This window comes from Marmota flaviventris, chromosome 12 (assembly GCF_047511675.1).
Source record: "Marmota flaviventris isolate mMarFla1 chromosome 12, mMarFla1.hap1, whole genome shotgun sequence".
Lineage (NCBI taxonomy): Eukaryota > Metazoa > Chordata > Mammalia > Rodentia > Sciuridae > Marmota > Marmota flaviventris.
Genome location: NC_092509.1, coordinates 26,894,420 through 26,920,523, shown reverse-complemented (window position 1 = coordinate 26,920,523; position 26,104 = coordinate 26,894,420). Strand labels below are relative to the sequence as shown.

At 35.1% G+C, this 26,104-nt stretch overlaps 1 protein-coding gene across 2 annotated transcripts in view; it reads left to right on the top strand.

The window, feature by feature from the left end:
• Usp6nl (USP6 N-terminal like) overlaps positions 1-26,104 on the top strand; it is a 161,494-nt gene that overhangs the window by 118,077 nt on the left and 17,313 nt on the right. For both annotated transcript variants that reach the window (XM_027944886.3, XM_071599800.1), the window contains exons 7-14: positions 1,219-1,326; positions 8,210-8,319; positions 10,415-10,463; positions 11,928-12,048; positions 14,932-15,026; positions 15,795-15,860; positions 15,958-16,057; positions 19,160-19,312. In XM_027944886.3, coding sequence (XP_027800687.1) covers positions 1,219-1,326; positions 8,210-8,319; positions 10,415-10,463; positions 11,928-12,048; positions 14,932-15,026; positions 15,795-15,860; positions 15,958-16,057; positions 19,160-19,312 — 802 coding nt within the window. The remainder of the gene's footprint in view (positions 1-1,218; positions 1,327-8,209; positions 8,320-10,414; positions 10,464-11,927; positions 12,049-14,931; positions 15,027-15,794; positions 15,861-15,957; positions 16,058-19,159; positions 19,313-26,104) is intronic.

The following is a 26,104-nucleotide window of genomic DNA, read 5'->3' as shown; positions in this document are numbered from 1 at the left end:
CATCTTAGTTTTCTTATTTGTAAAATGGTTATGATAATAATACCAACTTCTTTAGAAACATACTATAAGGACAAAATTTACTTAGAAACAAAGCATAATCTGGGCTTACAATAGACAGCCAGAAAATGTTAGAGTAATTATTGTTATAAATATTAAAGTCACCATTTGATTCATCATTATCTTCTCCCCTGTTCCCAACTTCATTTCCCATTTCAGGCACATTTATATGTATCTTTGTCATTTTCTCTAAAGGAAATCTTTCCCAATTCTCATATTTCCCAATTCTTTCCTTCCTCCGTTGTCTCTAGTATAGTCTTAGGATGAGAGCCACTGTATCAGGCATGAATGACCACATTGTAATGGCCATAGAACTTTGCATGTTATTTTGATAATTAGACTTGAGGGGGAAATGTCATTACCAGAAGGTAGAGAAGAATACTGAATTTTAAGATTCTTAGGGCAATCGTGTACTTTTCAAGGACCCAAAGAGTTAATGATACTGATGAGTACTGTCTAATTTCATTAAAAAGACATGTTTTCATTGTTGGGGTTTTTTCACTATATTTGTCTAATCAGATAGGTTCAATGTTAAAGGTTTTCCTGAAGAAATATCAATAAGTGAAAAGAGAAAGGAGGGAAGAAAGGGAGTGTGGGGGGTGGGTGGGGGTGGGGGGAAGAAAGAGAGAGAACTAAGTGAGGTATGAGGTAGATGGCAAGGAGTTTGATTTGTTCTAGAGGCCCCAGAGAGAGGGTGGTAGCAAAGAGATTAGGGGTTACACAGTGTTCTCTGTACACTGTGAGGACACGTTTAGCACAAGGCAGCCTTTTTGCTATTTGGAGCACTTTCCAGGTGAATGGGGAGAAGGGATCAAAGTGTGTAACAGGGAATGTCAGTAACATGTTCCTGGCTTACCAGAGAGCATTGACTATGCTTTTGTGCCTTTTAAAGGACACTTTGATAATAGTATGAACATACTAATGTAATATACTGAGCATTCTTGATGCTTTCTTGTTTATTTTTTCCTTCTGTGTCTGTGTCTCCCTTTTAAGATCTAAAAAAGGGAGTTGACAATTTAAATCTATCAACTGATTAAAATATATTAATTAATTGACATGGATACTCTGAAAATAAAAGACAAACATAACCTGGATTGATTGAAGGGACTATTCTAATTTTTTGTCCGTTTGAAACTTCTAGTTTCTTTTTCTTTTAATAAGTTTCATAGGAGAATTTACAAAGGAATCCCACTCCAGCTCCGAGGTGAAGTCTGGGCTCTACTTCTGGAGATCCCTAAAATGAAAGAAGAAACAAAAGACCTTTATAGTGTAAGTACCTAAACTAATGGTTACTTTGAAAGTTAAAAGTAAAATAATACGGGAGGGGAGGGGAGGGGAGGGGAGGGGGGATAGTAGAGGATAGGAAGGGCAGCAGAATACAACATACACTAGTATGGCAGTATGTAAAAAAGTGGATGTGTAACCGATGTGATTCTGCAATCTGTATACGGGGTAAAAATGGGAGTTCATAATCCACTTGAATCAAATGTATGAAATATGATATGTCAAGAGCTTTGTAATGTTTTGAACAACTAATAGTAAAAAAAGTAAAATAATATTTTTAAGCTGTCATAGTGATAGAAGATACTTGTATCATTACTTGAAATGATATTAAAATTATATTACGTTGGATTTTGGAGGCCTGTTATTTGTTTTATTGATTGTAATTTAGTCAAATTTCAAACAAATACTTTAGTAAAAATATGATCAATATCAGTCAATGAGTATCAAATGCTTTGCTTTTCAAATATATAAATTATCACAGTATTTCAAATGATCCATCAATGTTGGGATATTTTTGTAGGAAAATAGACTAACTCCTGATTATAGTATCAATAAAGAGATTTGCAGTATCATTTTTAGAATTTATGAGAAAATAACAGCAGAATTCAGTTTATCTAATAACTGCCTGTGTCTGATTTTTTTTTATAAGATTGAGAGAAGAATTTGTCCCCAGGAATATTATTTATTAATAAAAAGTTAAACTTTTGACTGTGTGGTCAATCTTTTGTAAACTAGACAGTGCATTAAATTTGCCTTCTTATTATCTGAGTTATACCCTTTCTAAGCCCAAGTTTTAATCTATTAACCTTTGAAAGGGAGTGAGGTATTTATACTGAAGAATCTTAGATGCATAGATTTTGAAATATGTTCCTTGGAAAATAATGTAAATAACTATATGATGCTTTTAAATATAAATTAAAATTGAATAAATGGAAAAAAATTATATGTACCTTACTTTTACTCCAAAGTCAATTATAAGAAGCACTTTGGTGCTCTTTCAATATTTTTCTTTTCTTTTTCATATATGTATGAAAGTGAATTTCATCAAGATAAAAAGTAATAAATACTAATTAAAGAGTTACTCATTTCATGTGAATAAAAGACTTGCAAAATTCAGCTGTTTGGACTTTACACAGGCCGGGTTTATGTCTCAAGATTTTAGAGTTTCAAATTTCAGGCTGTTGACTAGGTGTTTGCTTTTAGTGTCATAGTTTTAGAGCCAGTGTTCAAAATAAAATATGTTTGAGAGAACATACAGAAAACGTAACCCCAGCACTTGCTACAGTGTGCCTAGCATATAGTAGGTGCTCAGTAAATATTTAACTAAGAAAAGCAGCAGGTTCTTTGTTTACATGCTGTATTCATTTCCTAGGGCAGGCTACCACCAAGTACCACTATCTGAGTAGCTTAAAACTACAGAAATCCATTCTCTCACAGTTCTGTAGGATGGAAAGCTGAAGTTAAGGTGCTCAAGGCTCCAGGGAAGAATCCTCCCTTGCCGCAGTCCTTAGGGTTCCCTGGCTTGCAGCAGTGTCACTTCATCTGTGCTTCCTTTGTCATCTGATCTTCTTTCTTTTGTGTGTCTGTGTCTGACTGTCCTGATGAAGACACTAGTCATTGGATTTAAGGTCCACTCTAATCCATTATGACTTCATCTTAACTTGCTGTCTTCAGATGTTTTCCAGATAAGGCGACATTTATAAGTTCTGAATAGATATGAATTTTGAGGGAACATTTTTTAACCCAGTGTATCTGCTAATAATAGAACTCTAGTTTTCAGTTATATATAGTTTTAAATATTTATTTATTTTTTGTTGTAGTTGGACACAATACCTTTATTTTATTTATTTTTATGTGGTGCTGAGGATCGAACCCAGGGCCTTGCAGGTGCTAGGCAAGCACTCTACCGCTGAGCTACAACCCCATCCCTCAGTTATATTTTATTTCATTTTTTGCATAGAATAAAATTGTCCAATGGCTGGTATAATTTAATAAAAACTTTCCATAGCATAAACAGAAATGACTTGACTGTTTTTAAGCTCATAATTTTCATTGTTGTCATAAACATTAATTTTACTTTGAGGTTTCCCTCGCATCATTATACAACCAGGTCTTCCTTTCCTGATGATTCATTCTTACTTTCTCGAAAGTGGTATACATTGCACTTCACACATCCCCCCATGAACTGGAACTTTACCAGGAGTAAAACTACTTTATCTTAAATCTACTAAAATTTTTCTGAGATGGGTGAAATTATTTGGAGCCTGGCATATTATGAGCATTCATTCCTTTAAGTTTGCTCGATGACATGTGTATCCTTTCTTGGGATGAGACTTTGAGGTGCTGAAGAGCACGCAAACATAAACAGGTGCAGCGTCAGGGAAGTGTTCTTCTCTATTGGAGAAGACATGATTGCATAGAAGTATTTAGCACTAATTGATATGCTAAATACTCTAAAAGTAGTAAAACAAAAAACTTGCCTGGGTTGAAAGGAAAGAGTAAAAGAAGGCACATTACGGGTTCGGGAAGTCTTCATAGAATAGGAGCCTGAGAGGAGTTCATTTCCAAAAGGGAAGAAATATAGGGTGGAATTTCAAGGTACATTGCAAACACCCTTTTTGATCCCTTCCCTCAGATTTGGATATGACTGGTTTTAGTTTGAAATTTCATATTACTGTATTTTATAAATAACTATCTCCTTTACCTTGAGGAGAGCTGACTGTATTCAAGTATTTTTATGCGTGGATATTATCTAAGTGCTCTATATGAACTACTGTATTTAATTCTTCCATTATTACCGAGAGACAGGTTTTACTGTTATCATCAACATTTACAAATGAGGAAACTGAACTTAATTAACGTTTTACTCCAGTGTTAGCAAGGAGGTAGGATTTAAAATCCAGACTGTTCTGGCTCCTGAGCCGATGCTCTTTTTCCTCTGGTTTTGTTTTTGTTTTACTTGTACGTATCTCATTTGTATTTATCTCTCTTGTGTTTAGTAATGCACTTTATAGATGGTAACAAGTGGGTAACAAGCTCATGTGAGCCTTAGCCTGGCTCGGTTCAGTCTGATTGGCCATACTCCTAATTTTTCATCTAAGTACTGTACTTCTGTACAGTACTTAGTACATCCACTGTACTTCTGTTGTAGGTTTATGGGTTCATTAGCTCCCATTTTTTTTTTAAGAAAAATGTTTATTCTTGTATTATTATAGTATTCATGGATCTCAACCACCTAGTCTCAGAGAAAACGTAAAAACTGTTAACCTCCTTTTCTTCAGGAGGTAAGAAACGTGCTTGATTTACTGTATTATGTGCATTAGTTTGTAAACCTTTTAGGACATAAATAACATTCCTGACCTGTTATTTTTTACCAGCTTAACTGGGCTTTGCTTCTGTCATGAGACCTTTTTTATGATGGATTATCTTGTCCTCAAGAGAAGCTGTTGTTATAAATGTGTTTGGGTCTTCTCCCTTCCAACTAAATTTTATTTTAAGGCATTTTTCATAATGTCTAGTCAAACATTTTCTTCCTTTGTTTCCGTGTCTCATCTTTTATGAAGAGGCCTATAACAATAATTGAAACCTCTGTACTTGCCCATTACTTTAAAAAAAAAAATTTTTTTTTGTAGTTGTCAATGTCCAGAATGCTTTTGTTTTGTTTGTTTATTTTTATGTGGTTCTGAGGATCAAACCCAGTGCCTCACACATGCTAGGCAAGTGCTCTGCCACTGAGCTACAGCCCCAGCCCTGCCCATTACCTTTTTAACAAAAGAAAATATTAAGGGCTGGAGTTACTTTACAGCTTAGTGGTATAGAGTGCTTGCCTGGCATGTGTGAGGCGCTGAGTTCGATTATCAGCACCACATATAAATAAAATAGAGGTTCAAAGAAAAAAAGAAGTAAAATATTGAGATCAAATATGAACAAATTATTATTTTTAAACTAAATTTTTGTATTATCTCATCAGCTTTTATTAGAAATAACAATAATATTTCAGTGGTTGTATGATTTTCATACAGTACTACAAATGTCTTCTTCTGTCTTCAGAACTCAGGATCATTCTGTGGGAACTCTTCAAGTTTTGAATTGCTGTTTCCTGGTGCCTGGGACTCAGCCCAGGGCCTCATCATGCTAGAGAAGTGCTCTACCATGGAGCCACACCCGCAGCCCGTTCTTCATGTTTTAAAAAGATATAGACGCTACCCTTCTCTAGTTCCTACCTCAAAACACAGAAGCACTTAACCATACACACACATTATTTGAGACACACCCAGATAGCCTCTATTCTACTTTAAGTCAGGAATTAAACTATGTTTTTATATAAATGTAGCAGAAATCTGTATTGTCGGTATGTGGTAAATGGATCAATATGGCATGTGTATATAGATGCTTATTTATATTTAAACATAGATAAGTACATGTTAATATAAATTTTAATCTTCTGTTGGATTAAACATGGGAAATGAAGCATACTCATAATTTCAGATTCCCCTCCCTTTGAAATACCAATAAATTGACAGCAGAGTGTTTTTTTGTTGTTGTTGTTTGTTTGTTTGTTTTTTTGGTTTTTTTTTTTTTTTTTTTTTTGAGAGAGAGAGAATTTTTTAAATATTTATTTTTTTTAGTTTTCGGCGGACACAACATCTTTGTTTGTATGTGGTGCTGAGGATCAAACCCGGGCCACACACATGCCAGGCGACCGCGCTACCGCTTGAGCCACATCCCTAGCCCAACAGCAGAGTTTTTTAAAGGCAAATCCACAAGATGTAAGAAAATAGAAGAAGAAATAACAGCTGCCAATTTTTGGAAACCAGAGTACAGACAGGCATTTAGTAAATTTAATAAACCTGAGAAAGCTAAATCTTGGGCTGTAGTGGGAAAGTGGAGGAGCACCATGCACCATAGCTGAGACCTTCAGAAGGTGGTTGGGAGTTGCTGGCTGTAGGTACCTCTGGAAGTGCAGATGAGGCTAAACAGAGGTGCTGGATAGTCTTTTCAGAAACAGTTAGAGCTTCCAGGTTTCCTTCCAGCGCTGGCCCAGGACTGGAACTTTATTATTGGGAGAGGATGGAGCAGAGGTCCTTTCAGCTGGGACACAGACATTGCTGGGGTGGGCTGCGCTCATGAAAGCAAAGGAATAGAATATCCTGAATTTTGAGCAGTCTAGTCTTTTTCTTCAACCCAGGTCTTAAAACATGGCATCCAGGTGCTTGTCTTCCTGACAAGGTTGGAATAACCTTCTTTGGGGAATGTGGCCAGCACAAGAAAATAAACCCAAAGATCCTGACTTCATGGACCACAGTGCATCTCCTAGGCTAAATCACTCTACAGTAAAGAACACTGTTGTGAAACCCCACAGCTTTTTTAAGTGTCTCACTTTAAATAAAAGCAGATAGCAAAGTACTGCATGTTCATTTAAGGAAAGGGGCTAGCATGAAAGGCAAATGAAAGCAAATGGAAAAAAGAAACTTGTAAGAAGCAAACGATAAAGCAAGAAGAAAACTGTTTTTAATATCTTCAGAAAAATAAGGAGATATTACATCCATAAAACAAGTGTAGGATGCTATAAAAAGGAACATTTTAGAACAACAAAGAGCTTATGAGTGTAAAAAAATAATGGAAATGAAAAATTTAAGAGAAATGAAAAACAATAGAAAATTCCAATTGAGGAAATTTTCCAGAGAATAAAACTTAAAGGCAAATAGATGGGAAATAATAGAGAACATACAAGAAAATTAGATAACAGCCTAGAAGATCCCACACTGTAATAATCAGAGTTCTGGAAAGAGAAAATGGGAAGGAGGGAGGGGAGAGTGAGTAAATTGACAAAAGAATTACTGAAGACAGTTTCTTGAGCTGAGAGATGTATAAGTTTCTAAGAAAAGATATACCAAGTGCCCAACTCTGTGGATAAAAGTAGCAAAAGGGGAAATTTCAGAGCAAGGAGAGAGCAGCTCTTTACCATCTTCCAGAGAGGAAAATGAACTTGCATATAAAGGGACAAGAATTCCCCTGGCAAAATGTGAGACCAGAAGACAATGAAACAGTACCTTTGGAGCAAAAATATTTTCCAACTTAGGATTTTGAAGCAGTCAAACAGTTAATTGAGACGATAGACTCATCAGACATTCAGGGTTTCCAAAACTTCCTCTTGTTTCTACACACACTTTCACAGGAGCTGCTGGAGAATGTGTTCCTCCAGAGCAAGGGAATAGACCAGAAAAGTGAAGATGGGAGTGAGAATGGGAGAGCCGGGAATCAGGAGACACGAGGGCAAAACAAAACAGAGGGAAGCCCCAGGTCTGACCTGGGCAGCAACCCTGAGGCCAAGCAGCCCACTTGGGATTTGCCTTCAGGAAGACAAGTCAGTGGCATATGTGTTCTTTGGAACATCACCTAAGGGGATTTGTACCATTTATAGTGAATTTGGGATTGAATGGGCTAAAAGTATATAGAAAATGAAGCAACTCAAGAAGCAAGGCAGTGCTTAGTTCCAAGGAAAATAAAAATACTGTGCTGGAAAGAAATGAAGTCAGTAGGTTGCTTGGCTCAGTCATGAAGAGCTTTCACACAGTCTTAGTAAGGCTGACTCCAGGAAGTTGGTTAAAAATCTAACTATATTGACACAATGGGAGGGAAGAGGGAAGGAGTGGGAGTTGAATCAGTGGGGACACTGAGGGTAGGAAAAAATTTTGTGTACCATTTTATATTGCTTTGATTTTATTTTTTAAGCCACAGGAGTTGTTATCCTAAACAACAAAAAGGAAGTTTTTTTAATGAAAATCATTTTACTATAAATCATGGACTTTGAACAAGTGATTTTCATAAGATGCATTTTTTTTCCCCTTCTCTTTTTCTTCTCCAGAAATTAAAACACAGAGCACGGGGTTGTTCACCTGATATCAGACAAATAGACCTTGATGTCAACCGTACATTCAGGGACCATATTATGTTTAGAGACAGATATGGTGTTAAGTAAGTAAAGTTTAATATTATCAAATGTAAAAAATAGCATTTATAAATAGTCTTTATCAAAGCATTAAGATATTTTATGTAGATTATAATTTTTATTTAGATCCCCAAGATTGAAACATTTGCAAATCATTTGAGTCCATTTGGTATAAAACCTAGGATCTAGCTTAACTAAAAAATGTTAACCTTTGACGTTGTAGATGCTATAAAATTAGTGAAGAATCATTTTCTGGCTTGAGAATTCTTAGGAATACATTAGATACTTTTATGAAAAGTTGTAGAGAAGAGAGATTGTATGTGTTTGAAAACTGTGTCAGTGATAAATATAACCTTGATTTCACGCATAAATGAAACTTAAGGAAATGAATATTAGGACCACACACTGGTGTATCATTGCTATGACATTTTATGATTGAAAGATACAATTTTGCTGACTTCTGTATTTGTCAGAGGCCAACCAGTGAGGTAGAACCCAGTAAGAAATATATGTTAAGAGATTGACTTGTCCAGTTGTTGAGGGCTGGCTTCCCAAGTCCAAATCTACAAAGCAAACTATCAGAAAGGACAAGCTAGAACTCTTGGGCACAAGCTGAAGCTGTTGTCCTTAGGTGGCATTTCTTTTTCAGGGAAGCCAGAATGAACCTGGCCTATTCAAATTTCATAGGATATTCTTCCCCCAGTTTATGTCAATAGAAATTGGATTTTAACTACATCTACAAAATACATTCACAGTAACATCTAGATGAGTGTTTAAATAATAGTGTTCAGTAACCTAGCCAGATTTCTACACAGAGCCAACCGACACAGTCCACCTGTGCCAACTGGTTACTGACACTCATCTCCTTAAGCAATTCTTAATTTCCAGATAAGACAGTAGCAAATTCATTCTTCTGTCTAACATGATACAACAATTCTGCTTACAACTGAAAACACTCTTAATGCTTTTCCCATAAGTGGATATCAAGTTCTTGGGCCATGTTCAGACCTCTGCTTTTCTATCCTGAACTTAAATACTGTCATATAAGTGTAATTATCATAAAGAAGAAAATTTTGTTTGTGTGTACATAAACACACACACACACACACACACACACACACTCATACCAAAGTGAGGAAGAAGTGTTTGTAAAATTACAGTAATTTCTCCGACTTCCCATATGGGCATAGCTGGTATTTATAGTAACCTTCTTCCACTGCCCATTCTATGTATCATTTGCCCTCATCAAGTACTGCTGCTGGTTATAGTTCTTTTTCTGGTAGAACCTTCTTTCCTGGAAAGTCTGGATTGTTGCCAGTTCTGCCCGAATTGGAAAAAATCAATAGCTTTCCATTGACTTTAACCACAGAGCTTGGTAATACTAAGAGATGCCCCAGTGTTCTCCTGTATTCCAGACATATTCCTCCTATGTCTGTTATATCGTAGCAATCATTTTTCCCCTTAGTAATCAGGATCAATCCCCCTCCTTGTCTGTTGAGGCATAAAGAACTCAAAGTGGTTGTATGGCAGTCCAGTTTTATGGAATCAACTTTATGTCTCCTGGTGGAACCTGCTCTTTTGGAACTAAGATATCTAGATCAACAGAGCCTAAGGTTGCAGGGATAGGAAGCAGAAAACTTCCTAGGGAGTCAGTCATTTGGGATAATAGTGAGTAGAGCTATTCCTGTTTCCACCCTTGAACCTCAATACCTGCATTCTGGCTATGGAAAGCATAACAAGCTACCTTCTCTTGGAGGCTGCTATAGAGCATGTCCGGCTTTTTGGAGGACACTGCCCAGTTCTGTTAGGTATTACACTTAGTTGGTGTTGTCATGGAGTCTTCAGAAGGCCTTGCCTCTGTTTTGTTAATCCAGTGGCTTCTGTTTAAAAGGTGGCAACAGTGTAAGACATGTTGAAGTCCTTTGTGTTTTGGGTATAAATCTTTCTGTCAGAATGAAGCTATCTAGTCTCAAATTTAGACTGTTGAGCGTACTGTTTTCATATGCACTTAGGAGAATTTCTTTATTGCAATTGTAAATCTTATATGGATTATTTGTAAGTTTGTAATTTTAAAAGTATGAAATAACTAAATTGTGTTTAATTAAATTTTTATTTCTCTAGGCAACAATCCTTATTTCATGTTCTTGCTGCATATTCTATCTATAATACGGTAAGTCCAAGCATGCCCTATTCTTTACTTGTATTCCAAGAAACAGGAGGTTCCTTTTGGCACCCCCTACATAATAAGGCCCTTGTAGCCCCATTTCTTCATCCCAGGACCTTTTAGTTCTGTGGATCTCTTTATGGCTCCCATAGTAACCCTGAGGTCTTAGAACAGAAGTGATTTGGAAGTGGAAAAAACAAGATATGACCATAGTACACCAGTAAATCTCACTTTTTCTCTCCCGCTACAGATTGTTTTGTTATGTTTTATGGTATTTGTTATAACTTTTAAGCAAACAAGTCAGGAATGGGAAGGTAGGACAGGAAGTTGGTGAATAGATTAATTTTTGCTTGACTCAATAATTCTTCAATAAGTCCTAGAAGGTTGTCTTCCAGTATTACATTTTATGTATCAGATGATGTTCAGTATGAGTAGAATAAAACTAAACTTTTTAGTAATAAACATACTACTCTTAAGGCATGTACCATTCTGGGGAGAGACCTAACATGGCTGTTAAATAAATACCTATTGACAAGATTCTAGGGAGGAGAACCTTTGAACAAGAGCAGAAGTCAGCTTAAACTGGGGAAATGTCAAAAGGGATTTACTAAAGGAACTTCTCATGGAAATGAAGCTGTACCTGGCCTCAGGGGAATTGGAGCTGAAAGGTGGGAAGCATTCAGGGAGAATAGCTATACTTTCTCCCCCTCTCTGTGGGGCCACATGGTATCTCTGACTATCTCTGTGAATTGTGTATTCTACTGTGTCTATCTCCAGATGGCTTCCTTTACCTGCCTGCTGGTTATTCCATGGCTGAAATTCCACTCACAGAATAGCATACTATTAGAGTACATAACTCCATGTGATTGTAGCCCTCTGGCTTTGTTCACATTTCCTAGAGAGAGTAGAGTGTCTGATTAGTCCATGAAACCAATTAATTATTCTCTTGGTGTCAGGTGTCCTCATCTGGTCCATCAGCTATGGTTCCTATTACAGAAGCATGAATCACTAAGGCCATATCAAAGCAGGGACTATGAGGAGAGTGGGTAGCTCTTAGAGGGGTGTAGGTTGGGTGGGCATCCAAAAAGTATCTATTTAAGGGTCCAGAAATATAGAGGAAATAAGATAGCAAACTTGGACTTGGAGGAGGAGAGAGATTGCTAGCATCTGAGCAAAGAGGAAGAATAGTGAGCTAAAATCAAACATAAAATGAAATAATATTGGTACTCTTTAAAGAGAGCATAACAGTATCAAACAGAAGATGATTTTAAAAAAAGACTTAAACTTTGTCTACATCTGTGCATTTATTCTATATGAGAGTTTTTTATTCTTTTATAACATATGGCATTATGCTGTAAAGATTGTAATATTTACCTCTAGAAATGCCCACTAAATAATCTATCTAGGCATTTTGTGATATCTGTAGTTGTATTCTGAACTCCAGTGTCTGTGCTTTCTTTTGCTCATTAGGAAGTTGGGTACTGTCAGGGGATGAGCCAGATCACAGCTCTACTCCTCATGTACATGAACGAGGAAGATGCCTTCTGGGCCCTGGTCAAACTCTTCTCGGGCCCCAAACATGCCATGCATGGTAAGAACACCCATATGTTATCATAAGCAATAAAATCAGAGAGGGTAAAAGGTAAATGAAAACAAAGTCAAAGATGCCTGGTAGAATTAGTACAACAAACTTAATGTCTCAGAGCTTGTTCAGTGGTGTTTGTTTCTAATTCTTTTGTTTTTTGTTATTAAACTTTTTTCTAACTTTTTCAGTTCACACTGATTTTTCTTTGTCATTTCCCCAAAGTATATTGTTGGTATTTTAAAATTTTTAAATTTTTTTACTTGCCCTCAGTCAGAAGAAACTAATTCAGGTTTGGAGGAATTTAGGAAAAGCTATATTATTTAGAAGAAATAAGATACCTTTTGATCAAAACTTTTAGACAGTCATGCAGTTACCATTTCAGTTAAATGTTACCATTGACTGGATATTGTGATGTACGACTTCTTGTCAAAGAATATTAACTGAGAAATGACATGACATTTAGGCATTTAAAGGAAAAGTACATAATAACACAGTAGTTTCATATTTCAAGTGTGAGTTTTAGTTCTTCCAGCCATATTTTGTTCCATTATAAGTAAATGGCTGATGACATGTTTTGGGCATTAGATTGTTTAATATTCCAAAACATGCATAATTTTTGGTTTTCAGATTAGCAGATTGTTTTTAATGACCTTTTCCTAATATTTGCCAAGCATGTTCATTAAATTTTATTTTGTAGAGTTTGGATTGCAATTTGTTTTGGAAATAAAAGTGGCATTTATATTAAGGCAAAGTTATTTTTCCAATTCATTTATATGGTAGTATCAAATTAAAACTTGTAATACCAATTACTCTTAAGAATGAATCACCTACGTTCACTTTGTGAATATTTATGCTCTATGTTGTGGGGACCTTCCATGGAAAGTGCTATTTTAACATTTTCAAAGTTATGGCCTTCCATAGTCCATTGTATATTAAATCTGACAATCTTAGCAAGTGACTTTTGTGGGGGTGTTGTGTGTGGAGGGGTGTGAGGGGTGTGTGCATGTGTGTATGTGTGTTTGCTTTAGTCTATCAATGTTTTTTGCCAATTGTTTTAACACATGTTAATGGTTTCTGGACTCCAAATGTAAGATATATTATTATGTTAAGTCGACATTCAATAGGCAGTATCATTTAAAAAGACATCTTGAGGAAAAAGAACTCTTCTTTATCAGTCTTTATTTTGCTTCCCCATGCAGTGGTATTGTTGATTTGTCTTGAGTGCAATGAAGTATACAATTTAAGTGATATATAATTATGTAGAAGCCTATCTAATTTTAGAAAATAATCATTTCTTTTAAAACCTATTTGCTAGCAATTATTGTTGCCAGTCTAATCTGTAAAGCAATTTTATCCCAACATTTATTCTTTCAGTGAAGTCTAGGTCATTTTTATGGGTGAGTTTGTACTTAGAAATATTTGTTTGTATGCTTGCTTATGAAGTTTTATCTAAAGTACCCTCTATCCTTTGCATTTCCTTTATTAAAGTGGTGTCACTTGTAAATATGAGAAATCAAAGGTAAGGCTAGAAGAGAGAAGATTTAAAATACTGAGCCTGGGATATCACTGAAAAATAAAGAAATATTAGATATCTTTGTATCACTGAGCTAGTTATTACTGAAGTGCATTGACTTTTTCAAAAAATCATACTTTTCTTGAAATTTTTCCAACTCCCATTCTTGTCAAATTGACCATGAAAATGGCATTGATAGATAAAGATTTTTTTTTTAAATCATTTCACTGGAAAATATTACTGAGAGAAGAATAGAATCTCTATCTCTGGAAATTTTTACACATACCTTCAAAAACTGAGCAATAAAGTTAAGAGAGAATTCTGCTCAGATTGTAAAGCAATGTTTCCCAGTATTGTGTTCCTGAAGTTCTTGAAGGAACAAAGTTTTGTTTTTTGGAAACAGATGTTTTGTGGGAAAAAAATAGACTCCAAGTTTGGATAAGTCTGGGAGATTGAGAAAAGCAAAGCAAAATGTTTCATGAAATCTAAAAGACGTTAATTAATAGGTTAATATACATCATAAATATTCAAGAACAACATATAACATACACTATTTACCCCAGGTTCTTTTTAAAAGCATAGAAAATCTATTAACATCTTTCAAAGTTGCTTAGAAACCAGGTTGAAAACACTAAGGTGGAGAAATAAGAGTCCACTGAATTTATATCCTTTTAAATATATCTGAAAGGAAACTCGTGAATAAAAATAGATGTATAAAGTTCAATGAATTAAATATACAAATTAATACTAACTTAACCATTTATAACTAAAAATCTTACAGATTATATTGTATAATCAATTGGATTAAAATATGATTTTTGATGTAACATTGTTTTAGCTTATGTTAAATATAGCTTACAGAAAGTGTTAAAAAGTGATAAAAACTTTGGAAAAATGGTACTAGAGAAATTGTTAAAGTAAACTTGAAAATGTAAATAAATGTTTAAGTAATACATTAACAGTAAAACCAAATGATAAGTAGTTAAGATTAGAACTATAAAAAATTCAATCATTTAAGATATGGCCCAAGGTCTTAAAAAGAACACATAATCTTGATTAATAATCTCAGTTTTCTTTTTTTTTTTTGGGGGGGGGGGTTAGTCTACTAGTTTTCCTTTAATTCAGAAATATTCTGCCTTTTACAGAAAATATATTTTATAAAAATATAGGTGAATGTTAACAACAAATCCTAGCTAAAAGTCTCATTACCCAAAAGTTTGTATACAATTATGGTTTTGGTGGGAAGGAAAATTATCTTGGTAAGTACTAGATGTTTCTTTTTTCTTTTGATAGGAATGAAAGAAATGTGTTGCATTTTTAAATTGGTGTTTTGTGGATATTGTTTCTGAAGTACTGTTTTTATGTTTGTATTATAGGCTTTTTTGTCCAAGGTTTCCCTAAACTCTTGAGGTTTCAAGAACATCATGAAAAAATACTGAATAAATTTCTGTCCAAGCTTAAGCAACATTTGGTAGGTAGATGTGACACTGACTTAACACCCACCTGTTCCAGTAATGAAGCTACAGTGATATTTGGTCTTTGGCCTCAGTTAACTCATTAATTTATAGTGTCATCCATTTCATTTACTAAACAGTTAAAACAGTTCCCAGTTTGATGAACATTAGATTTGTAAAATTTAATATTGATGATCTATCACAGTTTTAATTAGTAGATTCAGATTTCTGTGAAGCTGGTAAGTGGAAACAATGAAGTTTTTAAATAAAATGTGATTTCTTAGTTACTTTGGAGGTTTTTGAATTGCACAAAAAGTATTTTGAGGTTCTTACAAACTCATTCCTCATGAAATATATGTGTGCTTTACTACAAGATATAATACTTTGGTAAAACAAAGATAGTTAATTGTAAAATATGTTAGTGAAAAATAAATGTATTACAGTCCTTTCATGAGAAATTTATTCTGGGGTTAATCTTGAAAGGTAAAATTTTGGGAGAAAAAGTAAGAATAGGAAAAGAAATCAAGAAAAAGGTTGTAAAGAGATGTTTTGGGTTTTTTTCTTAAATATCTTTATTTTACTTATTTATTTTCATTTGGTGCTGAGGCTCGAACCCAGTGCCTCACGTGTGCTAAGCAAGCACTCTGCAACCCCAGCCCCCAAAGGTGGTTTTTTTTAATATTCATCCTTGACAGCTATCTCCATTATCCTTCTTAATTTTGTGTATTGTATTGTCATAATCTGTTGGTTACAATCCAGAAATTGTGAGGTCTTTGTTTTTTTAGGATACTCAAGAAATCTACACGAGTTTTTACACAATGAAATGGTTTTTTCAGTGTTTCCTTGATCGTGTAAGTATTTATTTACAAAACTCTATCATAAAATCCTGATCACAAGGTGAGGCAAACTGTTAATCTTACTTCTGTTTTGTTTTATTTTTCATTACAGACTCCCTTTACTCTAAACCTCAGAATATGGGATATTTACATCTTTGAAGGAGAACGAGTTCTTACTGCCATGTCCTACACAATCTTAAAATTACACAAAAGTAAGAAAATGTTTTAACTGAAGATTTCATAAAAATCAAGACTTATTTTAACTTTGATGTGTCAATCCCCACTGGGCTCCTTATCTATTGTCTCCGTGACAGTATAAAAAAAGTCCTTGAGAATCAGTGGGGAAGTTTTCTTCAGTTGGTAGTTTACTTTTTTGTGGTTCTTTTTCCTACTAGAGCTGTGTATGGCAAAGATCTTGGATTCTTTTCTCCTTATAACAGTTTCACTGGAGTGGTAGAATGAAATTTGTTGGTTTCACTAATAATGATATTCTAAAATATTGGTTTCACTGGATCTTCTTTTTTTAAATTAATTTTTTATTTATATATGACAGCAGAATGCATTACAATTCTTATTACACATATAGAGCACAACTTTTCATATCTCTGGTTGTACACAGAGTATATTCACACCAATTTGTGTCTTCATTCATGTACTTTGGATAATAATGATCATCACATCCCACCATCACTTCTAACCCTATGTTCGCTGGATCTTCTTGTTCTTTTCATTGATCTGAATTTCAAGTTTGTAATAGAACAGAGAGAGCTTTAGCCTCATGATTTAAGGGTGCTACAGAGAATATTTCTATTATTGTTTCCTTCATTTAGGAATAAGAGCTTCCAGCTCCAAGTTGTAGATGGGGAATTTATAGATCAGCTCTGCTTGACTGTGTCATGGCCTCTGAGGCAAGTAAAGGCAGTGTCTGTAGTTGCATAAATGTAGAAAGGATTGTTTTTTAAAACAAAACAACAAAACACATTTTAGTCTCAGTTGCAGTATTTCAAGGGCTCTGTAAATTGAGTTGCTATGCCTTACTATAAAATTAAGAAATGAGATTTTCTTCATGAATGTGAAGAATCATATTCACTTTAAAGTCTCAGTTCAACCGTAAGCATTCTGTGGCTCTTCTTAAAACTATACAGAGGTGTGAATCACTGAAAGCTTTAGAACTTTATATAGTACTTCTAATCTAGACCATACCACATAATTTCACGTTCCACATATACTCTGCTCTCTCATGTTGTCCTTGAATGATCTCCTCAGCATCCCATCTGCAGTAGGAGCCAGTTGAGTGCATGAGGTTATGTTTATGGTTTTTCTGTCTACTGTGCTTGGTGTTCTAAGTACATGCTAGGTACTTTGATGTAAGATTGTTATGTTATTTATGTGAACAGAGTGGACTTCAGAGGGCCAGATCAACCACACTTTTACCTAGGAATAAGAATGCCCATTATAAGATACCTTTGTATTGTTTACTCTTTTCAAGAAAAGGATTCAGAAGCGTGGTGATTCTTTTCCCTTGTATTCAGGCTCTGTTTCCTCAACACACAGACTAAAGTACCACGACAAAACCTTTGACAACAAATTGCTATCCAAGACCCAGGGTTCTGTCTTACAACCAAGTGAAATCCCTCTTTCTTCTCTTCCTGCCTCTCCTCCACTTCAGTTACTTCCTTTCTCTCTGGATTATGAATAAAATGAGGTGTGGAACAAAAATAAAATTTTATTAAGAGATATCAATGTTCCCTAAACAGTGAAAAAGTAGAAACATATTTCTTTGTAGCTCTTTTTTTCTTCTTAAATTGTTTTTATTTATATGACCCTTTATCAATTTTGACAAGTAAAAAGTTTCTTTACCCTTTGTAAATAAACTTTAAGCACAGCAGTTACTTTATATACTAGCGTATCATTGGACTAAATAAACTGTAGAAAAATTTCTCTGCTGCTCTGTATTTTTTATTTATTTATTTATTTTTGGCTAGGGAAACAAAGCTCAAGAGCTTAAACTAATTTCCTTCATCACCATGTGAAGCCTTAAAACCTGAATGGTAGTTGAAAGGGAGGGAGGATGGAGAGATGTTACTAAGAGGTAAAAAAGTTTCAGCTGGACAGAAGGAATGGTTCTGGAGATCTATTGTACAGCCTAGTGACTGAAACTAATAATATTAGTGAATATTTGAAAACTGCAAAGTAGGTAGACTTTCAGTGTTCTCATTACAAAAATAAATATGTTTGATGGATATGTTAATTAGATTGGTCTAATCATTCCACAATGTTATACATACACCAAATCATCTTTGAAGATGATTTTGTAATAGACCATAGTTTACACCTTAAATACATACAATTTTTTATTTGCCAATTAAAAAATAAAGCGTAAAGAAGAAAACTTCTTTTGGGACACTTACTCAGTGGTTAAGAGGTTTTTTCTTTTTTCTCTTTCTTCCACATTGCCTTAATATTTAGAGACTTTATTACTAGAGGTTCATGGCAAAGTGGTTTAAATAGCAAAAAATGAGAAACAATCTGAATGTCCATAACTAGAAGACTAATTAAGCAAATTACAATGCATTCATTACATTGCACTATTATATCACTATGAATAATGATGGTATAAAATCATATCTGTTGAAGTGAGAGATATCAGTGATATATTATTGAAAGGGAACAAAGCAAGAAGGTGAATAACTTTGTAAATATCATTTAATTTTGTGAATTGATACACATATGCACATGTGAATATACATACCTGTGAGTAAGGTATTGGGTAGTATGATCTTAGTGGGTTTTTGTTTTCCGATTTGTGTCTGTAGTTTGAAATTTTTTCTGATGAAACTATTTTCATATGCAGAAATAAACTCTACAAATTAATAATCCTTTTTAAAAAAAGTTCTGAACCACTAATAAATACAGACTTAGAAGTGGATTTGCCTGTGACAGTTGGAGCTTTAAATCAATAAAAGAGAAAGGCCTCATGTCTTCCTGGGTGCCTTTCTCTGTCAGTTGTCTCAGAGAAACTCTTACTCTGGGTTACTATTAATGCCTATATATTATTACTCTTAAACCAATGAGAAGGTGTTTGACAGTATTTGCCAGCTCCTCTTTCTCCCCAGTAAGATTAACCTGCATTTCTTTGTGACCATTTCAGTATCAGAAAAAAAAATTTTTTAACATTCACAAGGCCATGTGAAAGTTGTTTAGGTTTTTTCAATGCCCTTTTTATAAATGTGCTATACCAAATAGAATGTATTATCTTTTCAACCTAAAGTAACTGTTGACTTAGCATTTGCATTTCTGTCATCCTTTCTTAGAACATCTAATGAAATTGTCTATGGAAGAACTTGTAGAATTTCTTCAGGAGACTCTAGCAAAGGATTTTTTCTTTGAAGATGATTTTGTAATAGACCAACTTCAGATTTCTATGGCAGAACTAAAGCGGGCGAAATTAGACCTCCCAGAACCTGGTAAGAAATACCCCAATGTTTTATATCTAAATTATAATTAAGATTGGAAGACATGGCACAATTAACATGGATTATTTCTTTTTCATAGCACAAGCATAATACTCTTGAAGAAATAATATAAATGAATGCCTTACCAACTGTCTTTAGCTTTTTAAAAAAAATTTATTTAAAGAAAAAGCAAGTAAACATTAAATCTTCATATCCTAATGGAACAACTGTACTGTTCCTACTTACATTTATAAATTTGGTTGACAAATAATACTAATTTTCAGAAGTAACTATGATGTTATTTAAACTAATATAACAATAAGCACTTTTTACTTTCATCATCTCATTTTGTGAAACTATACAATAGCAGAGCAAGTAAAGTCCCACTTTATAGATTAGAAAATTCAAACTTAAATAGAAAGCTACAGAAATTCCAAATTGCATTAACAAGAGTAGAGTCTGGACTTTCTGATTACCAATCCAGGGCTCTTGTAGGTAATACATTTTATTCACTTACTTCAAAACATTCCAGGACCTACTGTTAGGCTTTCTGCTGGAGAATCCTCTGAGAATTTGAAAACTTAAGAGAAAAAAATGTGTTCTTGCTTTCAGGTGCACACAGTTGAGATTATTTACACAGATGATAACAAAGTGAATGGAACAGTAATAGAGCTAGGTACAAGATAAATGGTAAGGGTAGGGGAGCTTGAGAGGGAGAGAAAAGAAAATGTAGAAAGATCACAGTAGGAGTAACTTTTAAGAGTTCTGACCAGGTAGTATTTAACAATGTATGATATCCTGAGAAAAGGTTATTTTTTCCTCTTTCACCTTTGTTGCAGTGGAGGATATGGTAAGAGGATGGGGCAGTGGAAGATCATGGGCGAGAGATGAAAAGTTATTTACGCTCTCAGGTAGAGGTGAATTTGGCATTTCCTGATCCTTGTGTCATCAAGGATGTATCTGTATAGAAGGAAAGCAGAATTGAATTAATGGAAAATATATTTCACTTTCAGTAAAAATTAAGATGTTCTGATTTTACTTACTTAATTGAGAAGGGATTAATCAGCACTTCTGTGAGGTTTGGGGTCATCAGGATTGACTAGAAAATAACCCCTCACAGCATACACAGTTAGGTTGAGCATAGGCTTTGTGAAACCATCGCCTTCACTAAGTGAGGTGAACCCACCCTTGTTCAGTATAATGATGTCCATTTTCTATTAATTCTTTCCTGTAGCAGGAAATGCATTTGGAGCAGCAATTACTATACTCTTACTATTGTGATGCTTATTTTTTCAACGTATTGTCCACTTTTAAAAAGAATTTAATGCAAGTTTTAGTAAAATACACACATAAGGAAAAAAAATTGCAACATTTAAACCTGAGATTAAAATTTAAAACCTGTGTAATGGAAGCAGGATGGTGGTAATGATTTAGCATCTAATTAGTAGCTAGTATTTTGCAAAATGTTACTATGTGGCACATACTATAGGGACTCCCTCATCTATTCCCTAAAAATAACTCTGAAAAAGTGATTGGCCTCATTTTACAGATGAGGAAACTCAGCAGTTTATAAGAGCTTTTAATTAAGAAATGATAGAGGGCCGGGATTAAAGGGAGATGGATAGATAAGCACTGCAAGAAGTCTGGGCGATGCTTCTTGATCATCCTGGCAGTGAAGAGAGCTGAAAGAAGGTGGCGCTGCCCTTTCCAGCACAGCGTCTCTCCTTCTGTACTGGGACATGTACTTCCGGATTTTTTTGTCACTTGGCCTTCACAAATTGTGAACTACCTATGGAACATTAAGATAATGAAACAAACATTGTACCAAGAAATTTTAACGTCATCTCTGTCCTCTTAAAAAATGTGAGACGGGAGCAGGGCTTTGCTTTTTCTGTTTTCATACCTGTTAATTCCTCCTCATTACTTCGTGTTAGTTTGTTGGGTTTCCAGAAATAATTCACTAGCATTTTGAGATTGCATTGATTTATTAAAGATTTAGGATTTCTGAGGGGAAAACAGTGTTCTTATTTTAAAAACTGGGTTTTCTACTAAAGAGCTTTTATTTTTAGTTATTTGAGACTACTCTGATAACCCTCAGTATACATTGTTTTCCTCATTTAACTGTTACGTATTTCTTACCTACTGACTCCAGCCCCTAATTATGTCCTGTGTAAAAACCTGGCCACTGACACTGTGGGTGGGTAGCTCTACCAGAGCACCATGGTCTATGGTCGCATGCACAAGGTTCACTTCTATGGTTGTCATCAAGATGAGGAGAACATAGGCAGAGTAGTGGCTGGGGGCCCCTAGGTTCCTCAAGGGATGATTTTATCTTTGGCTGTTATAAGTTGCATCTTTTTTTCTTCCATTTTTTTTTTCTAACTAGTTAGACATTTGGCATTTTTTATATTTTTGTAGCCACTACCTTGATTGTTTTCTTTGATTTGTAGATATACAATTATATCTTCAAAGGATAGTAGTTTTTCCTTTCTTTTCAGTATTCATGCTTCTTATTTTTTCAAGTCCAGAAAATATCCAGCTATTTTTAACTATTATTGATATTTTATATATTCATTTTGTTTATGCATATTTTATAGTTTCTATTTAACTTTTTTTTTAATTTTTACTGTTGGTTGTTAAAAACATTACATAGTTCTTGATATATCATATTTCACACTTTGATTCAAGTGGGTTATGAACTCCCATTTTTACCCCGTATACAGATTGCAGAATCACATCAGTTACACATCCATTGATTTACATATTGCCATACTAGTGTCTGTTGTATTCTGCTGCCTTTCCTATCCTCTACTATCCCCCCTCCCCTCCCCTCCCCTCCCTTCTTCTCTCTCTACCCCCTCTACTGTAATTCATTTCTCCCCCTTGTATTATTTTTCCCTTTCCCCTCACTTCCTCTTGTATGTAATTTTGTATAACCCTGAGGGTCTCCTTCCATTTCCATGCAATTTCCCTTCTCTCTCCCTTTCCCTCCCACCTCTCATCCCTGTTTAATGTTAATCTTCTTCTCATGCTCTTCCTCCCTACTCTGTTCTTAGTTACTGTCCTTATATCAAAGAAGACATTTGGCATTTGATTTTTAGGGATTGGCTAGCTTCACTTAGCATAATTTGCTCTAATGCCATCCATTTCCCTGCAAATTCCATGATTTTGTCATTTTTTAATGCAGAGTAATACTCCATTGTGTATAAATGCCACATTTTTTTTTTATCCATTCGTCTATTGAAGGGCATCTAGGTTGGTTCCACAGTCTTGCTATTGTGAATTGTGCTGCTATGAACATCGATGTGGCAGTGTCCCTGTAGCATGCTCTTTTTAGGTCTTTAGGGAATAGACCGAGAAGGGGAATAGCTGGGTCAAATGGTGGTTCCATTCCCAGCTTTCCAAGAAATCTCCATACTGCTTTCCAAATTGGCTGCACCAATTTGCAGTCCCACCAGCAATGTACAAGTGTACCCTTTTCCCCACATCCTCGCCAGCACTTGTTGTTGTTTGACTTCATAATGGCTGCCAATCTTACTGGAGTGAGATGGTATCTTAGGGTGGTTTTGATTTGCATTTCTCTGACTGCTAGAGATGGTGAGCATTTTTTCATGTACTTGTTGATTGATTGTATGTCCTCCTCTGAGAAGTGTCTGTTCAGGTCCTTGGCCCATTTGTTGATTGGGTTATTTGTTATCTTATTGTCTAATTTTTTGAGTTCTTTGTATACTCTGGCTAGCATCATTCTGAATGGAGAAAAATTGAAGGCATTCCCTCTAAAATCTGGAACAAGACAGGGATGCCCTCTCTCACCACTTCTGTTCAACATAGTTCTCGAAACACTGGCCAGAGCAATTAGACAGACAAAAGAAATTAAAGGCATAAAAATAGGAAAAGAAGAACTTAAATTATCACTATTTGCAGGTGACATGATTCTATACCTAGCAGACCCAAAAGGGTCTACAAAGAAACTATTAGAGCTAATAAATGAATTCAGCAAAGCGGCAGGATATAAAATCAACACGCATAAATCAAAGGCATTCCTGTATATCAGCGACAAATCCTCTGAAATGGAAATGAGGACAACCACTCCATTCACAATATCCTCAAAAAAAATAAAATACTTGGGAATCAACCTAACAAAAGAGGTGAAAGACTTATACAATGAAAACTACAGAACCCTAAAGAGAGAAATAGAAGATCTTAGAAGACGGAAAAATATACCCTGTTCATGGATAGGCAGAACTAACATCATCAAAATGGCGATATTACCAAAAGTTCTCTATAGGTTTAATGCAATGCCAATCAAAATCCCAACGGCATTTCTTGTAGAAATAGAGAAAGCAATCATGAAATTCATATGGAAAAATAAAAGACCCAGAATAGCAAAAACAACTCTAAGCAGGAAGTGTGAATCAGGCGGTATAGCGATACCAGACTTCAAACTATACTACAGAACAATAGTAACAAAAACAGCATGGTACTGGTACCAAAACAGGCGGGTAGACCAATGGTACAGAATAGAGGACACAGAAACCAATCCACAAAACTACAACTATCTTATATTTGATAAAGGGGCTAAAAGCATGCAATGGAGGAAGGATAGCATCTTCAACAAATGGTGCTGGGAAAACTGGAAATCCATATGCAACAAAATGAAACTGAATCCCTTTCTCTCGCCATGCACCAAAGTTAACTCAAAATGGATCAAGGAGCTTGATATCAAATCAGAGACACGGCGTCTGATAGAAGAAAAAGTTGGCTACGATCTACAGTCGGTGGGGTCGGGCTCCAAATTCCTGAATAGGACACCCATAGCACAAGAGTTAATAACTAGAATCAACAAATGGGACTTACTAAAACTAAAAAGTTTTTTCTCAGCAAAAGAAACAATAAGAGAGGTAAATAGGGAGCCTACATCTTGGGAACAAATCTTTACTCCTCACACTTAAGATAGAGCCCTAATATCCAGAGTATATTTAACTTTTTGAAAACATTTTATTGTGAAAGTTTTAAAACTTAAAAAAAGTAGACCACCTAGGCTATCACTCAGCTTATTGAATGTTTTTAAAGTGAAAATAAAGACATCAGGATACTTCACTTCTGTGTCTAAGAAACAAGGACCTTCTGCCTAACAATGGCACCTTTTTCACATCAACAAAGTAACAGTGTGATTCCCCAATATTAGCTCATGCCAGGTCCTTGTTGAATGTTTCCACTTGTCCCAAGACTGCCTTTTTCGGGGGTCAAAAAATATCAGGGTTTGAACTCAGGGGGCACTCAACCACTGAGCCACATCCCCAGCACTATTTTGTATTTTATTTAGATACAGGGTCTCACTGAGTTGCATAGCGCCTCACTTTTGCTGAGGCTGGCTTTGAACTCACGATCCTCCAATTACAGGTGTGCACCACTGCTCCCAGCACATACTGCCTTTTTAACTGTTTTTCTCAACAGCATTTATTTGAGAGTCACCCTTTGTGTTTGATGTGCTTCTTTAGACTCTTGACATGGAGCAGTGCGCCTCTCCTCTTACCCACCCCACCATACCTTTCTTTCCTTCCTCCCTTTTTTCCTTCCTTCCCTCTTTCTTTCTTATTTCACCCCTCCTTCCTCCCTCTTGTTCCTTCTCCTTCTTCCCTTGTATCCACCTGTCAGTCTGTCCTTCCTTCCCTCCCTCCTATTGCCATAGAGGTCCATCCAGTCATCATGTGTAATGTCCCACATTCTGGAGTTGTCTGATTTCTTTCGCAATGTCACTTAACTTGTTCCCCTAGCATCTGTGTGTCCTGCAATCTAGAAGTAAGATATAGCAATTTAATTAGATTCATATTAAACAGGAGGTACATAGTGACTAAGGGTTTTTTGTTGTTGTTGTTGTTTGTTTGTTTTACTATGAATGATTCTGAGTTTTGCAATTAGGACCAGATTACCTTTTTTTTTTTTTTTTTAGGGGAGAGAGAATCTTTTTTTTTTTTTGTAGATGGACACAACACAATGCCTTTATTTTTTTTATGTGGTGCTGAGAATGGAAGCCAGGTCCCGCCCATGCTAAGGGAGTGCTCTACCGCTGAATCACAATCCCAGCCCAGGACCAGATTACTTTAATTAAAATTTTTAATTAGAAAATTTTATTTAAAAAAAAAAAAACACCTTTCAATTAGCAAGTAATCTGTGGCAAAATATTGTGACATCGTTCAGATACCCAGTTTTCTTTAACCTTTCCCTTGATACTTCTAGCCTCCATTGATAATCCTTGCCTAAATTAAATTTTGGGGCACACTTTCTGTAACAAAGAACTTTTCCTCCTTTATCAGCTGTAGCTTTTTAGTTACCTTAAATTGTAATTCCTACTGAAAAGTTAGAATAAATGCTTAATTTCTTTTCTTACTGATCTTTTCCTCCTCTGTTCTATTCAAATGTAACTGGTGGCAGAGTTTTTGTGAATTAGTGAAAGTCATCAAGTCATCTTGTGTTTCTCTACTGTGCCTGCCAATTTGGCCAAAAGTTTTAGCTCCTGGCATATATAGAAGAATCGAGAGAAGATTTTTTTCTTAGAATAATTAAGAACCACTTTCAAATTTATCTTTTAAGTACCAGAAAATATGAAACTGAATAAATCTTTTTAAGTGAACATTTTGTTGCTTTTGGCTTTGATACAGGTGCTTTTTTCTCCTAGAGAAATTTGGATTTTTTATTTTGTTTATAGAAAATGAACTTTTCTGGCTTCCACATTTAAAGTGAAAATAAAGTTTCCTTTATAGGTCTTTTGTACTGGTAGTGACAAATTTTGATTGGAACATA